This window comes from Staurois parvus, unplaced genomic scaffold (assembly GCF_062004578.1).
Source record: "Staurois parvus isolate SC_StPar_1 unplaced genomic scaffold, SC_StPar_1.0 ptg000249l, whole genome shotgun sequence".
NCBI classification, from domain to species: Eukaryota; Metazoa; Chordata; class Amphibia; order Anura; family Ranidae; genus Staurois; species Staurois parvus.
In genome coordinates, this window is record NW_028318045.1 from 7,579,832 (window position 1) to 7,597,839 (window position 18,008).

Sequence of the window (18,008 nt, forward strand, 5' to 3'; positions counted from 1 at the left end):
AAGGGGAAATACTATATGAACTAGTTAAAAAAATCCTAAACTCCATAAGAGATAAACCGGAATCTGATGGGATCGATTTGGATGGAGTGTTTAGGGTAGGAAAGTTCAAACGGGCTACTGAGAAGGAAAGACCGAGGGACATAATTGTCCAGTTCCAAAATTTTGGGGCCAAAGACGAGAAGAAGACCAAGGGAAGATCATTAATTAAGTGTGGAGACTTGACTATCCAAATCTATGCGGACTTAACAGTAGAGACCCTAAGGAGAAGGAGATCCCTGAAACCCCTGTTGGAGCAAATGAGAAAACAGAATGTGCAGTATAGATGGGGTACCTCAGCATTTCTAATTGGCTGGAAAAATGGGGTCACAGCGTATCTGAGATTTCCGGATGAATTAAGAGATTTCTGTGATAGACTGGACTTGCAAAGAATGGAGATAGCTGGGTGGGAAGAAGAAAAAGAAGATAAAGGAAACATAAATGTTATAAGAAAAGAGGACTGGCAACAGGTCGGGCTGAGGGAGGCCTCGGTTGAGGGAGAATTAAGTAGAAAATGAATTTTTTTTTTTTTTCTCTTCTCCCTCTCGCCCCTAGCCTTCCCCCTCCGGATGCTGAGACCCGCTTGGAGGCTCCGATTAAGGCAGGGAGGTAAAGAGTAAAGACTCTTGTTGAATCTAGATGACAGAGAGAGGGAATCGGGGTGGTAGGAGGAGAGGTGAACCGTACATAGGCGGAGCTGACGCCCCAAATTTTAAATCAATGGTGGAAATAGATCCACAAATGATTTGTAGGCAGTTTATAGGCCTAAAAACGGGTAGGGGAAAAAGAAGGGAGGATGAGAGGGGTGGTGGGGGGGGGAGGGAGGGAGGGGGGAGGGGACGAGAGTTGGGTGGGAGGAAGGGAGGGGAGGAGGTATTGGGTCAATACTCTACAGGACAGAAGGGATAAAGAGGAAGAGGCAATCTGGAAGAGAGATGGACTTAATTGGGAAAGATGGAAGAATTACAGTTTATAACCTATAATGTGAACGGGCTGAGCTGTCCAGGGAAGAGATTTAGGTTGTTTAATGAGTTACATCACAGGGCTACGTCAGTGGTATTTTTACAGGAGACGCATTTTGAGATAGAGGCAAACGTGAAATTGAAATCCAAATACTATCCAACATGGTACTATGCAGATTCTCCAATTAAAAGAGCAAAAGGGGTTGCAATAGGTTTGGCAAAGAACATGAGATTTGAGTTGGAGGATAGAAGAACCGACCCGGAGGGGAGGTTTTTATTTTTAAAAGGTAGACTTCAGGGGATTGAGTGTACTTTAGCCAATATATACTGCCCCAATAAAAACTCGGAGAAGTATATGAAGGGCTTGTTGAAAAAATTAATGGACTTTAAAAAAGGGCGCTTGATAGTAGCTGGAGACCTAAACTTTTGTATGGACCCACAAAAGGATAATACCTCTTCTGTGCAAAAAGAGGGGAGCAGGTCTCTAAGAGCTTTGAAAAAAGTGATGCATGAATATCAACTAGTGGATACCTGGAGAATAATGCATATGAAAGACAGAGACTATACCTTCTTCTCTAATGCACACGAGATATACTCGAGATTAGATTACATCTTAATAGACCATCAACTAATAGATCATCTGGTAAAAATTGACATAGAGACAAGGATGTTCTCGGATCATGCTCCGGTCGTGATGAAGTTGGGATGGGAAAGAAGGTGGACGGGAGGATTAGGGTGGAGGTTAAATGAGGTTCTTCTTCTGGATGAGGATGTAGTTCAGAAAATCGAGAAAGAGATCAAGGTATATTTTAAGGAGAACGAAACAGAGGAAGTATCGATAGCTACAGTCTGGGAAAGTCATAAGGTATTCATAAGAGGAATCTTGATTGCGGCTGGAGCAAGGAAGAAAAAGGAAAGAAGAGAGAGGGTCAGTGGGTTCTTAAAAGAAATATTGGACTTGGAGCAGATCCATAAGAAGAAAATAACAAAAGATACGAGACAGAAGTTACTGGATAAAAAAGAGGAGCTAGAGAGGTTGATGGATGAGGAGAAGAGAAGAGTATACAACAGGGTTTTGAACGAGAGGTATAGATGGGGAGACAGACCAGGAAGATATCTAATGAGAGCTTTGAATAAAAAGAAAAATAGAAATTATATAGAAAAGATAAAAAGCTCAAAGGGGGAGTTGGTCCACTCAAAGAGATTATTAAAGTGTTTACGGAGTATTACAAAAAGTTATATAATATTAGCCCCCAAGACCCTCTAAAAGAAGCCCAAGAGGGAATTAAGGAAAAAAAGATGACATACTTAAAAAATGCGGGATTACCAAAACTAAGTGAAGCACAGTTGAACTCCCTAGACGTAGAAATCTCCCAGGAAGAAATTAAAATAGCATTAAGAAGTACAGGAGGGGGAAAAAGTCCAGGTCCGGATGGCTATACAGTTAAGTAGTATAAAAAATTTAGTGAAGTATTGTTACCCAAGCTGGAGAAATATATGAATGCTCTGGGAGGTGGGATGGAAGTAAGGAGAGAATCCCTACAGGCACATGTAGTACTTATTCACAAGGAGGGAAAGGACCCATCTCGGTGCTCCAGCTATAGACCTATCTCACTATTGAACACAGACACTAAACTGTATGCAAAGGTGTTAGCAAACAGGTTGAGAGATCTGATGCCTGAATGGATCCATGGAGATCAGGTGGGCTTTGTACCGGGGAGAGAAGGTAGAGATAACGGCTTGAGAACCCTGATGCTTATTCAGAAGAGTAGAAGAGGGAAAGCCCCGGTGGTGCTCTTGTCAATTGATGCGGAGAAGGCATTTGATAGAGTGGACTGGGGCTTTATGATGGACAACTTAAAAGTGTTGGGGATAGGAGATAGAATGCGAGAGTGGATAAGTAAACTATATAGGGAGCCTACTGCAATCATCACGGTGAATGGGGAGAGATCAGAACCCATTGGAATGTCAAATGGTACAAGACAGGGCTGTCCTCTGTCCCCTCTGCTATATGTATTGTCACTCGAGCCCCTGTTGTCAATAATAAGAAATAGTGGTTCGGTAAAGGGAATTCAGATAGAATCCAAAGAACATAGAGTAGCGGCCTTTGCGGATGACTTATTGTTCTACGTGGGGAATCCCCGAATAACTATCCCAAATATAATGAATATTCTGAAGGAGTACAGTGAACTATCAAATTTAAAAATTCATCCAACGAAAACAGAGATCCTGAATATTAATATATCAAAGAATGAAAAAGAAAAATTACAAAAAGAATTCCCCTTTATATGGAGAGAAAAAGAGATAAAATACCTAGGAATAAAACTCACTGCCTCATCTAAGCATTTGTATAGATTAAACTATATCTCTTTGATAAATGAGATCAGGGAAGATTTAAAAAGACTAGAAGGAGGAAATCCATCCTGGATAGGACGTATAAACTTAGTCAAAATGGTAATTATGCCTAAAATACTGTATAGATTTCAAATGGTACCAATTAAAATTCCAGAAGCCTTCTTTAAGATAATGAAAAAAATGTTAACAAGATACATATGGAAGAATAAAAAACCTAGAATAGCATATGAAACATTGAGTAGGACTAAAGAGAAAGGGGGATTGGGTTTACCAGATGTCAAGAGATACTATAAAGCAGTGGTTTTGGCAAGAATATATGACTGGACATTTAACCATAAGGGGAAAAGTTGGGTAACAATTGAAAATGATCTTAGTGGCATTAGATTGAGTCAGATGATATCGGTCCCACCACAGTAAAGGGGAACTAAAGAAAGCACAAGTATTTACACTTTAAATGTTTTTAGGGTATGGGACAATTTACATAAAAATATGAAATGGGAATTTAATTCAATATTAATGCCTCTCACAAACACTGAGTACTTTCCTCCGGGAAAGAACAAGATATCGGGGAGATGGTTTAGAAAGGAGGACACCCAACTGAGAGATGTATTGGTGGAGGGGGAATTGAGATCACTTAAAGAGTTAATAGAGAAGAAGGGAGACATTTTTATTAGAATGGATGAGTGGAAATACCATCAATTGAAAAGTTTTATTGGAAAACTACCGAAACCTTTGAGAATAAAACAGGAGTGGAATATGTTTGAAAGGTTGTTAGAGACACGAAGGGATGGGAAGCACGGTATTTCAAAAGTGTATAGAATACTCACAGAATTAGACACAAATACAAAGTTAATCTTTATGACAAAATGGGAAAGAGATATGGGAGTTGGGTTTGATGAAGATAGACAGAGAAAGATGTTTAGATTGATACACGATAATGTTAGTATGAGAGAGGTTGAGGTCAATTATAAGTGTGTGACACGATGGCACATCACACCGAGTGTAGAACACAAGATGAATGGGGAAAGTTCAAATATGTGTTGGAGAGGATGTGGAGATATAGGCACGGTGTTTCGCATATGGTGGGAATGTCCGAAAATCCAGGCTTTTTGGAAGACAATAGTCAAGTTGATTGAAGAAATAACTGAAATTGACATAGGATTAGACCCAACGACGTGTCTCCTACACAATGTGGAGACATCTGTAAATAAATATAAAGATTCAGGTATTTGGTACTTCTTGAATGCGGCGAAAGGGTTGATACCCAAGTTTTGGCGGAAAGTCGAGGTACCGAAGGAGATGGACTGGATTAACAGAGTAAACCAGATAGGTAGAATGGAAAGATCGTATCATATGCAGGAAGATAGGATGAGAGTTTATCTCAGGAGATGGGAAAAGTGGGAAAGAGCAGGATTGAAAGAGAAATATAGGAAAACATGAACTAGGATGTTAACAAAAAATTAAAAAGCCTCAAGAGAATAGAATGGGTTAGAGTCTGCAGAGGGGGAGGAGGGGTGGGAAGGAGGGGTAGTGGGATGGGAAAGAAAAGAGTTTTTAGTAAGGGAAAGGCAGAAATGTTATAAATGTCTATTTGTATGAGAATTACTTCCCTTTTTGGGTTTTTGTATTAACATGAAAAATTTAATAAATATTTAAATTAAAAAAAAAAAAGAGCAAGTATATATGCATCATACATTCTAGGAGGAGGACAAGTGGGAGAGTCTGTGGTTGAGAAGGATCTGGGTGTTCTACTAGATCAGGGGTGGGCAAACTTTTTGACTTGAGGGCCGCAATGGGTTCATATATTGGACCCGGGGGCCGGACCAAGAGTAGATGAATGATGTGTATGTGTCATCCATAGTAAGTATAGTAATTCATCCCCCATATAGTAATTCATCCCCCATATAGTAATTCATCCCCCATATAGTAATTCATCCCCCATATAGTAATTCATCCCCCATATAGTAATTCATCCCCCATAGTAATGCATCCCCCATATAGTAATTCATCCCCCATATAGTAATTCATCCCCCATATAGTAATTCACCCCCCCATAGTAATTCACCCCCCATAGTAATTCACCCCCCATAGTAATTCATCCCCCATAGTAATTATTCCCCCATATAGTAATTCACCCCCCATATAGTAATTCACCCCCCATATAGTAATTCATCCCCCATATAGTAATTCATCCCCCATATAGTAATTCATCCCCCCTATAGTAATTCATCCCCCCTATAGTAATTCATCCCCCATAGTAATTCATCCCCCCTATAGTAATTCATCCCCCCTATAGTAATTCATCCCCCCTATAGTAATTCATTCCCCATCTAGTAATTCATTCCCCATCTAGTAATTCATCCCCCATAGTAATTCATCCCCCCTATAGTAATTCATCCCCCCTATAGTAATTCATCCCCCCTATAGTAATTCATCCCCCATGTAGTAATTCATCCCCCATGTAGTAATTCATCCCCCCTGTAGTAATTCATCCCCCCTGTAGTAATTCATCCCCCCTGTAGTAATTCATCCCCCATGTAGTAATTCATCCCCCATGTAGTAATTCATCCCCCATGTAGTAATTCATCCCCCATATTAATTCATCCCCCATATTAAGTCCCCCCTGTGTCAATTCACTTACCTTTGCTCCGCGCGTTCCTCTCGCCGTGTTCCCGCGCCATTCCTGTGTAGCATGAAAATCTGTCTCCTATGAGGATCTGTCCTCCTCGACGTATCTGCGCATGTGCCAGTTTCAGGCATTAGCAGCCGATCGGCGATCTCCGGCACATGCGCAGATACGTCGAGGGGGACAGATCCTCATAGGAGACAGATTTTCATGCTACACCGGTCTTCAGGGCGGACTGTGAGAGGAGCCTAGCTCCGCGGGCCGGATTAAAAGGTCCGCCGGGCCGTATACGGCCCGCGGGCCGTAGTTTGCCCATTGCTGTACTAGATCATGGGTATTGAATTAAAATTCATAGAGGTCCGGTCAGTAAATATTTCTTCGAGTAGGGGTAAGGATCGCAATTTGTGCTATTACTCAGCCCCCCTTTACATCACAACCCCCCCCCTTCATGTTACAGTCCCCCCATTTATATCACTGCACAATCTTTTATATCACGGCCCCCTTTACAATACAGTCCCCTCTATACAACCCGTTCACATCACAGCCTCCCTTTACAATATAGGGTCCCACCTTTGCATCAGTCTCCCCCTTTTGGATCACAGTCGCCAATCTTTATAAAGGTTTTCTCTCCCCCTTTGCATCAGAGTCCCCCATTGTTACATCACAGTCCCCCATCTTTACATCAAAGTCCCCCCCCCCTTTACAGTACAGACCCCTTTTTTTATTATAGCATCCCCTTTTACATTGCTGCACCCACATCTCAGTGTCCCCTTTCCATAGCATTTCATTCCTTACAAAACAATGGCCTTAAAGGATAAATTTACCTTTTGAAAAAAAATAATATATGCACATTGTTTTTGCAGGTTAACAAATGTGCATTTATTATTTTTTGTTGCAGGAGCCTGTAAAGCATTTCACCAGTGATCAGCAGAACTGCTGGTGCCATGCAGGTCTCCTGCAGACCTGTCAGTATATCTGCTAGCCCGTACATCCCGTACAGGAATCAGATACACTGAAAGGAAGAATCAATGAACTAGCATGCTGCTCCACAGCGCCGTGGTAGTTCATTGAGAACTACAAGCTGACATCCGCAAAGGACGTCTGTACTTTGTAATTCATGCATTCACAGCACCCTGTGAATGAATGATTCGGCTGTGTGTTTGGAGCCCTGCATGGCTGCGCTGTTTTTAAAAAGTGACAGCTAGTATGGGGAACCTCTCCCCGTATTGCTGTCACGGGGGGGGATCGGGCAGCGGCTGCAGCATTGGAAATATTTTACATGTTCCACCCTAAAGATAGGTGTAACATGTTACTGAAGGTGAACTTTCAGAATACAGCCCTTCTACCTATACAAAAGTGTGACCATCCCTCTTTCTCCCCTTCCAGTCCTAACGTCATACCAGAGGACAGGAGGAGTGATCAATCTGGATGAAGGACAGGAAGTTCTCAACTTTTCCTGTTAACAAGGGATGATTGGTTGTTCGGGTCGCCCCACGTAATAGCAACCAATTGGCCGTTTGTTAATGTGAAAGGCAGGGCAGCTCCTGCCCTCTGCCCTGGTGTGAAGATGACAGCAGCAGTGGGAGGAAGAAAGGACACAGGCAGCTAAATAGTGTAGCTGTGGTGGACCTGACAGGACAGATGCTCGGTCAGGGTCCGGACCGTGGTCTGCCATTTAGTGATGCTTATAGACTTAATGGCATGCAATACCAAGCTGCAGCTTTCCAAAATATCTGACTGCCTTCTGGGGGATCAGGAAGGAATCCACTGGACCGTGCATTTCTTCCCCTGCTGGAGCAAATTGGACCATGCCTTCCTCTGGATCAACTGTGGGTGTAGGTAGGATTCTGTATATGGAGTCTTCTTTTCTTTTTTTTTTTTTTTTGCTATTGGTCGAAGTTAATTGACTTTTTTGTATAATTATATTTACAGTGGGGAGAATAATTATTTGATCCCCTGCAAATTTTGTAAGTTTGCCAACTTACAAAAAAATTAAGGATCAATCCTTTTTATCAAAGGTGTATTTTAAATGATGGAGACAGAATATCAACCAAAAATACATAAAAAACACATGATACAAATGTTGTACATTGAGTTGCAATTAAGTGAGTAAAATAAGTATTTGATCCCCAATGACTTGGTGGAGAAACCCTTCTTGGCAAGCACAGAGGCAAGACATTTCTTGTAGTTGGTTACCAGGTTTGCACACATCTCAGGAGGGATTTTGGTCCACTCTTCTTTAAGGATCTTCTGTAAATCCTTAAGGTTTCTTGGCTGTCACTTGGCAACTTAAAGTTTCAACTCCCTCCATACATTTTCTACAGGATTAAGGTCTGGAGACTGTCTAGGCCACTCCATGACCTTAATGTGCTTCTTCTTGAGCCATTCCTTTGTTGCCTTGGTGGTATGTTTTGGGTTATTGACCCATCCACGACCCATTTTCAGTGTTCTGGCTGAGGGAAGAATGTTCTCATCCAAGATTTTACAATACATGGTCCTGTGCATAGGTTGCTCAGTGCAGTAGTCAGCTTGTACCTTTAGCAGAGAAACGGCCCCAAAGCATAATGTTTCCAACACCGTACTTGACTGTAGGATGGTGTTCTTAGGGTCATAGTCAGCATTTTTCTTCCTCCAAACATGGCTAGTCAAGTTAATGCCAAAGAACCCAATTTTGGTCTCATCTGACCACAGAACTTTCTCCCAATCTTTCTCTGAAGCATTTAGGTGTTCATTGGCAAACTTCAGATGGGCCTATAGGAGGAGGGGGACCTTGCGGGCACTGCAGGATTTCAATTTATGGTGTATTGTGTTACCAGTGGTTTGTTTGGTGACTGTGGTCTCAACTGCCTTGAGAGCATTCACAAGCTCCTCCCGTGTAGTTGTGGGCTGAATCATCTTTTCTCCTGTTCATCCGTACCCCATGAGGTGAAATCTATGGAGCTCCAGACAAAGGGCGATTGATGGTTATTTTGTATTTCTTGCAGTTGCGAATAATCACCACAGTTGTCTCCTTCTCACCAAGCTTCTTGCTGATGGTCTTGTACCCCATTCCAGCCTTGTGCAGGTCTACATTCTTTTTCCTGAATTCCTTTGACAGCTCTTTGGTCTTGCCCATGATGGTGAGGTTTGAATGGAAGAAAGAGATTATGTGGACAGGTGTCTTTTATACACATGAGTTGTCATTAGGAGCACCTTCTTAAATTGACAGGACTAACCTGTGTACCACATGAGCACATAGCCAGTCTGTGAGAGCCAGAATTGTTGGTTGGTAGGGGATCAAATACTTATTTTACTCACTGAACTGAAACTCAATTTATAACATTTGTATCATGTTATTTCTAGATTTTTGGTTGATTATTCTCTCTCTATCATTTAAAATATACCTATGATAAAAAATTATAGACACTCCACTTTGTGAACATTTTCGCTATCAGCAAATCCAACACTTTTTTAAGTCCCATTTTGGTTTGACCCCCTCGTCCCCAATAACTTATTTTGAACGTATCAGCCATGATTCACCCAGGGGTAAGGGACTTATCTTAGATTTATATCGCTCCTTTTTAACTAGCATTTATCCCATGCCTCCTTTGTATAGATGGAAATGGGAAATTGAATGTGGGGTTACATTTTCCGATGAGGACTTGGATTCTATGGTGGAGAATATACGGAAGGGATCTAGATCTCTCATGGTCCGTGAGGCAGCCCTAAAGGTTTTAACTCGCTGGTACTATACCCCTTCTAGACTCCATGTTATGTTTCCGGGGACATCGCACCTCTGTTTTCGAGGGTGTGGATTGGCTGGTACCCTTGTACATGTATTTTGAGCCTGCCCTTGTCTTTCTTTGATCTCGTGTAGAATTTCGGAAGTGGCCTCTGCTCTGGCAGGCTCCCTGGTGGATTTATCCTTGCAAATTTGCTTTTTGCGTGTGTTGATTCCTGGGATCCCATTTAACAAAATGAGGCTAATTCACTCTATATGCAACGCCACTCTGTGCACTATTGCCCTTTACTGGAAGTCACCAGTAGTCCCTTTGGCTTCTGTCTTGCAGAGAGTTGATGGGGTTATGCTTATAGAACGTATTCAATATACACTGTTTGATAGGATGCACTTATTCGACAGTAAATGGGATGGTTGGAGAGCGCAATGACACCTATCATTTGAGCGATGATCTATCAGGGATTGTTTACATCATACCTATTAATGAGCTTGTGATTGTTCTGTCATTATTGACTACCTCATTCATGTACTTGATTTTAATTTTTACTATTTTCTTTCTATGAATTTGCTTTGTATTTCTGATTATTCTCTATGTATTTTGTTTTACGCTGTTGATTCTACCTCACTGTATAGTGCGGTTTTTGTAGTCTAGCTCTTAATATAAAACGTTTGTAAACAAAACAAAAAAAAAAATTATAGACACTTCATTCCAAACTTACTAAATCTGCAGGGATCAAATTATTATTTTCCCCACTGTAGATGGCAAGAATGAAGGCTGATTGGGAAACGCAGTCAGAGGATGCAAATGGTCAGACCATTTGTGGACTTCTTAGCTAGCCACACAAAGCTTAATTTTCATTTGTTCAGCCCATGAACTTATTCCTCCATTTGCGCTAAACAGATGTGAATGGAGGAATCTCCAGTGTTGGCTATTTTGTTCAGGCAGCCATTCTGCTTTCTGAATTGCATTTTATGGGATGCAGTCACTGTTCGGCTAATACATTTTCAACTAACTCAGTTGATTTTGAAATCAGCCTTTGATGAGCTGGTTGGTGCTAGGACCACCTATTCCTCAAACTGCATGCTGTTTTGGCCAACTTTGAGCAGTCCATAGCCATGAAGATGCCACCCTATTCCACAGGGGGAGATGATTCAAGGATCAGCAGGTGGCAGCATTGAGCTCTGTATCTGCTCTTCATGTGCCGATGCTGCCTCTAATCGAAGACACGCAGTAGTATCTGTATAACATTTAGGCCCCTTAGGAATTTTTGAAGCTCAAGAAAAGCTCATGAAAAATGCTTCCCTATGTATGTTTTCAGACTGGGGCGTTGCTCTTCCGTTGGGGTGTAGAAAAATCCTGCTTGCAGCCTTTTTGGAGTATGTTTGCTCAGTAAAAAAAAAATGCACCAAGAACTCCCCTCCCCATTGAAATCAATGGAAATAGCCTCAAAAAATTTCCTTTTAAAACACACTGCAAGCATGGTAAAAATGCAGCAAAAACGCATATGTGTTTTTGCCGTGGATCAGTGTGAAAGTGCCGTTACTAATCCTTTACATCTGATTGGTCCTATTAGAAATGCTCATGTGCCTGTATTTAGGTTGGACTAGGAAACAAGATCTGTATAATGTAAAGTAGGAGTCCAGCATAACTGTTTTATTACCTGTTCATCCTGCCAGTAAAAAAAAAATGTATTTTCCCACTGGGGTAACATTCTGGAGTGAAGTCACACAGCAGCATTGTCTATCTATGGATAGGGTAGTCCTGAAGCAGGACTGAGGCAAAACTTTTTATTTTTGCTTTGGATAGAATAAGGGAGGGCTATATCCTCTGTCAGTTTTTTTTTTTTTTCATTTTGTGCCCTATCGGGGAGGTTTCCGAAGATTTCCCCTCTGTGCTGTTTACCACTCAAAATTTGGGTTTTTCCTTTACTTTCTTTTTTGATTATAATGGTCACCAGGATGAATGGAAAGGGTCAATCAGGTTGGTCAGCGTAGGAATCAAGTCAGTCAGTGCATGAATCAGGTAAGTCAGTTTCCCAAGCCGCTGTTGGGTGAACCCAGGCTTGTCATAGTGACTACAGCCTGGGTTAACTCAGGAGCTGTGCAGGAAATTGCACGTGATTTGGACAGGAATCACACTGCTTCGCAATTCTTTGCCGTGCAATTTGAGCCTGTTCATTTAGTATGGGTTGAAATCATACCGCACTGCATGAAAAATAGGTATCTGTAATTGGTATTGGCGAGTACCTGATAAAAGGTATCAGTGCTCGTTCTTAAAAAGCTGGTACCGGAGCAACCCTAACAAAATCTGGTGCAGCTGTGCATAGTAGCCAATCAACTTCTAACTTCAGCTTGTTCAATTAAGTTTTGACAAAAAAAGACTGAAAATTTTGAAAAAAAAATATATTTTCTACTTTCTGTTATAAAACTTATACAATCAAAAAATCTCATTTCTTCATCCATTTAGGCCAAAATGTACTCTGCTACATGTCTTTGGTTAAAAAAACAAGAAAAAATTCACAATAACTGTATATGGATTGGTTTGTGTGAAAGTTATAGCATCTACAAACTATAGTGTATATATACTGCACTTTACGCTGACATGATGCTATACTGGTAATAATGGTGATCAGCATTTTATAGTGGGACTGTAATAGTGTGGCAGGCAATCTGACGCTGGCTGGGTGGTACACTGAGTTACTGACACATCAATAGTGACACTAATACAGTGATCATTGCTAATACTGTACACTGTAACTGTACTAATGGCACTGGCTGGGAAGAGGTTAACATCTAGGGGCAGTCAAGGGGTTAGCTGCGTGTGCCTAACAATGTGTTATATGTGCTGCTTTTACTTTACTGCATGGTGGTTTATTCTCCCTGTTTTGCAGGGGGAATAAACAGGTCGCTGTTCCTTGTACACAGTTCTGTGTTTTGTAAATTGTTGGCTGAAATCAGCTTCCAAACTTGTGCATAATTGCGCCTCATACGTGGAAGAAAGGTTGCGGCGTACAGGTACATTGCCTGACTTGCAGCTGCTGCCCTCGCAGTAAAACTACTGTAGGTAGGCGGCAAGCGGGTAAAGGTGTGTGTGTGTGTGTACATTTTTTCTTTTGCACATAGTTGCAGAAAAGTGTGTATAGATAGATGGATATTTATATTGAGTGTGTGTGTGAGTGTGTGTATAAACATATACATTTTCTAAACCAAGTAGTTTTCAAAATTGTCATTATTGGATCGCGGTTGTGCTTTTAATAACTTTCAGTTATGTTCTACGACTCCTGGTTAGTATAAAGGATAAAGTTTAAAGGGTAAGTTCACCTTTCGTTACATGTTACACCCATATTCAGGGTGTAACATGCTCTGATCAAACTGGCGCCTGCTCCCCCCGCTTTGACAGCTAGCTGGGGATCTTCTTCCCTGCTAGCTGTCAAATATTTAAAAAGTGGCTGTGCCATGCTCTGCCTGCCTGGCCATGTCACTCATTCACTGTGTTCTGTGAATGAGAAACTACAAGTACCAACAGCCTTAGCATTGGGAAGCACTGTGGTAGTTCATGGAGTCTTCCTGTCTGTATATCTGCTTGCCCTTACATTTCGCATAGGCAAGCAGCTATACTGACAGATCTGCAGGAGACCTACTAGTGATCTACTGATCGCTGGTGCAATGGTTTACAGGCTCCTGCAATCTGCAAAAAAATGTGTATTTATTATTTTTTGTATGAAGGTGAACTTATCCTTTTAATTTTGCAATGGCAAAATGACTGTAAGAATGGCAGTTCTCAAAGGAAGTCTTGTCTATATGGGTCCTTGCACACGGGCCTTATTATTTAGGGACAAAGAATGGCATAAAGATCCTGCTTAAAAACACAAGTAAAGTTTGTGAAGTGCTTTATATTTACACACAGATGACATGTAATCCTCTGTAAAATTCTCCAAGGATTATATTTATGCATTAATGCATATGTCCATGTACACGTGTTTACATGTGTACATGGGTAGATTACTTACCATGGATGTTAATGTTTCTATTTTTGGTTTGGTTTATGGACCTGGACGCAGTACAACTTTACTGATGCTTAAAGAATGATTCCACTTTTATTGAGAAAAAACATTCCCATTTGGGTAATATCTGTACATTACAAGGATTTTAACAAACCTTGTTGCAGAGTCCTGCCTGTTTCTGTTTTGAAGAAAAGCTGTTGATTTTTTTCAATATTACCCAGCTGATGTACTAGCAGTGTTCTAATGAAGAAACTATGCTTTCAATGGGGCTGCCTACTTGTAGCTGAACATGGGAACCCCCGCTGGGGTTCTCGCATGTAATCGCAGGCAGGGTGCACTCGCAAGTGTGAATGTGCCCTTAAAAGTGATTAACCCTTTGGGATTTTCACCAAAAATTACATTTTTGATGCTGAGGATGCCCAAAATCAGACTTGTACCTTTTGTGTTCAGTTCTGGGAAAATCGGTGAGTCAATCACACAAGCAGGAAATGACATTTCTGTGGGTGGTCCATTGGTGTACGGAACACTTTTAGGTTGCCATGTTGACTTTTACAGAAAATTACAGTGGCTGCAGATTGTAAAGGAAAGGTAATTTTTAATACCATTCATTTTTAATATGGTTTGTGTAACAATTGTGTATGCTATATATTTTTTTTATTTGCTATTTTTTATCTCATCAAAATGGGAAAGGGCTTGTGTCTAAAGGGACTTGCCTATGTGTAGTTTGTCTGGTATGTTATAGGTCACACTGTAACTGTTACCTCTGTTTGCTTGCAGTATTCTCTGGCCTACGCCTGTCTGAAGCTGGTGAATTACTCTTTCTTCTTTTGGCTTCCCTTCTATCTGAGCATAAACTTCAACTGGAAAGAGGCGGAGGCAGACCAGCTGTCTATCTGGTATGACATCGGAGGAATTATAGGTCAGTGAAATATTCCTATTATGAGATCCATTTATAGGAACTGAAAGCTGGTATGGGGATAGATCATGCTTCAGGCACGATAGAATGTAAAGTGTGTTTTGGGAACAAATTTTAAATTTAAAAAAGAAAAAAAAATATTTGCAATATATGCACATTTCCCCGTGTTTTTCCCAGTAAAAATTGATGCATGCAAGTACAGAAAAATAGCTGCTGATACTCCACAAATTAATTGAGCTCATCTAACTTACTATAGTAATCCCAAGCAGTGTTGTAAACCCTGCCCAGTGCTCCTCTGCAACATTCTAATAAAATTTATAACATATACCTGTCCATTTTTATTAAATACCTTATTTCAGACCCAGTGCCATCATTACTGGATTTCTGTGCTTCTCTATGCAATGCAGATAGATCATAACTGGCGCCAGGGGCTACTATAAAAACAAAGCTGTGGTAACGCCCACATATTATTATACAGGATTTATATAGTGCCAACAGTTTGCTCAGCACTTTACAATATAGCAAGAGACAATACAGCAACAATACAGTTCAATGCAAGAGGGATAGGAGGGCCCTGCTCCTTGGAGCTTACAATCTAGGAGGGAGGGGCTAGTGGTAAAAAAGGTAGTAACTGTGGGGAATGGACTGGTTGGAAGAGTAGAAGATTCCATTATTAGCTGAGGACAGGATAGGCTTCCCTGAAGAGAGAGGTTTTCAGAGATTGCCTAAAAGTGAGCAGAGTTAGGCGATAGTCTGATAAATTGGGGTAGAGAGTTCCAGAGGATAGGGGAAGCTCTGGAGAAGTCCTGGAGACGTGCATGGGAGGAGGAGACAAGGGAGCTAGAGACCAGGAGGTCTTGCGAGGAGCGGAGAGGACGGTTTGGGTGATATTTGGAGACAAGATTGGTGATGTAATTTGGGGCAGAGTTATAAATGGCTTTATATGTTATTGTTAATGTTTTGAATTTTATCCGGGCAATGGGAAGCCAGTGGAGGGATTGGCAGAGAGGGGTGGCTGATACAGAACGGTTAGTAAGGTGGATGAGTCTGGCAGCAGCATTTATGATAGACTGAAGAGGGGATAGCCTGCGATGAGGTAGGCCAATGAGGAGGGAGTTACAATAGTCAAGGCAAGATATAACAAGGGAGTGGATAAGTTGCTTAGTAGTTTCAGAGGTTAGGAATGGTCGTATATTGGAGATGTTGCCGAGGTGAAGTCTACAAGATTTGGACAGTGATTGGATTTGGGACTGAAAGGACAGATGGGAGTCTAGGATTACACCTAGTACCCTGGCATGAGAGGAGGAACTGATGATTGTGTTATTGATCTTGATGGAGAAGTCAGGGGAGGGGGCACGGGCTGGAGGGAATACTAAGAGCTCAGTTTTGGAAAGATTGAGTTTGAGGAAGTGGAGTTACATCCATGCCGATATGTCACTTAGTAGGTTAGTAATGCGAGAGGAGACTGAAGGGGTGAGGTGAGGGGTAGAAAGATAGATTTGTGTGTCATCAGCATAGAGATGGTACTTAAAGCCATGGGAGTTTATCAAGTGACCAAGGGAGGAGGTGTAGATGGAGAAGAGAAGGGGTCCAAGGACAGAACAATATGATGCTGAGCCTCCATGAGTGAAAGAACTGAAATCCAATGAATGAAAGGCTAGAGAGGAAAGCTCTAGATGATGCAGGATGGGCAGAAAATGTGGCGGGTTCCATCTGGCTTGCTGTAGCTTCTGTTACACCTTGGGGAAGATTTACTAAAACTGGTGCACAGTAACCAATCAGCTTCCAGGTTTTATTGTCAAAGCTTAAAGTGAAAGTAGTAAAGTAACAATGTTGATTTTTACTTACAGGTAAGCCTATAATAAAGCTTGCCTGTAGGTAAAATGAATATCTCATAAATGGGCATCTCTTAGGAGATATTGTAGCGAGCAGCAGCCGGTGATGTCACTAGTATGCGCTCTGAAGGAACGGCATACCTGTGCCGCTCATTCAGAGTTGTGTGCCATGGCTGAGACTCCTGTGTGCATTCAGGAAAGTTTACTACTGCTTTAATTGAACAAGCTGAAGTTAGAAGCTGATTAGTTACTATGCACAGCTGTGCCAGATTGTGTGTGAGAAGCTCGCAGTGTGTAGTAAAATCAGATTAAGCAATTTCAGTTCAGATGAGAAGTCTGTACAACCGTGCAAAACTGAAGGTAAGACTGGAGACTGGACAGCTTTAATTTATTTTATATAATTTCAACACATTTTCCTTTTACTGAATTTAAGGAAAAAACTGCAGAGGCTGGTGAGAGATGATGGGTGTGAAGGGCCTTCAGGAGGTAGTCATAACATAATCATGCGGGTGGGCCACATTGATGCCGTCTGTCATCAGACTATATGGGAAGTTCCATTGCTGCTTAATTATACTGAATCAGTCACCCTGCTGGCACTGCACATCTGTTCCCTCCATAAAAACTCTGTTTCACTCACTGAGGTGTACCGGCTGCTGGAATACAGCTGAATAATGAAGAGATGAAGGGAATGTGCAGGTCTTTCAATGATTCTCTTTTCTACAATGAGCCAAACTACAGAGTGCACATATAAAATACATATATTGGAATTTTTACCTTCCAAAGAATTTGTATTTCTGTCCATCCTTTTCTGAGATATATAATTAGCCCTGCCACACTGTGCAGCCAGTGAATGACATTGCTTACATTGCATACAGCTAAGGCATACATTGGTGATCCTCCTTCACCCCCAGCCTGCTGATAGAGCATCAGTTGATTAACAAAGTCATCCCTGTGCTCACTCACCTCCTATCAACATGTTCCTTTCTATATATCCATATCTTTCTATCCCACACAGTACAAGGGTGCAGCCACATTTGCTTATTTACATACTTGGGCTGCTCTTACTGCTCTGACTATACAACATTTGTTTTTTACTGCTCAGAAAAAAAAAATACACAGGGTAATTTGGCTGTCCTATCATTCTGAAAACTCTAGTTACCTGGCTGTCATGTTGATCCAGTGGATTTAATATTCCGTGTCACTTACCTGATACAAGTATTCAGCATTTAAACATGATCACAAAGTGTGATCTGTAAATGTAGCAGTTGTTTGTGTCCTGATTGGTGCCTTGTGTCTCGTCACAGGAGGAACAGTCCAAGGGTTTATCTCGGACATCATGCAAAAAAGATCACCTGTCTTGGCTATTAGTCTGGTGTGTGCAGTGGGATCCCTATTTGGATACAGCCGTAAGTCACATGTCCTCCGATATCCATAGTGTTATAGTGAAGGAATAAAATGTGTAACTGTACAAAACCAAAAATAAAATATTTTCTGTAATCTGTCAATAATTAACAGCAGTTTTGTTCCCCTGTAACCATTTTATTTCCTGTTGATCC

The 18,008-nt window shown here is 41.3% G+C and overlaps 1 protein-coding gene across 2 annotated transcripts in view; it reads left to right on the top strand.

The window, feature by feature from the left end:
- The window catches only part of SLC37A3 (solute carrier family 37 member 3), a 55,288-nt gene that overhangs the window by 26,614 nt on the left and 10,666 nt on the right, over nt 1–18,008 (top strand). For both annotated transcript variants that reach the window (XM_089680724.1, XM_089680725.1), the window contains exons 10-11: nt 14,479–14,620; nt 17,757–17,858. In XM_089680724.1, the coding sequence (XP_089536850.1) occupies nt 14,479–14,620; nt 17,757–17,858 (244 nt within the window). The remainder of the gene's footprint in view (nt 1–14,478; nt 14,621–17,756; nt 17,859–18,008) is intronic.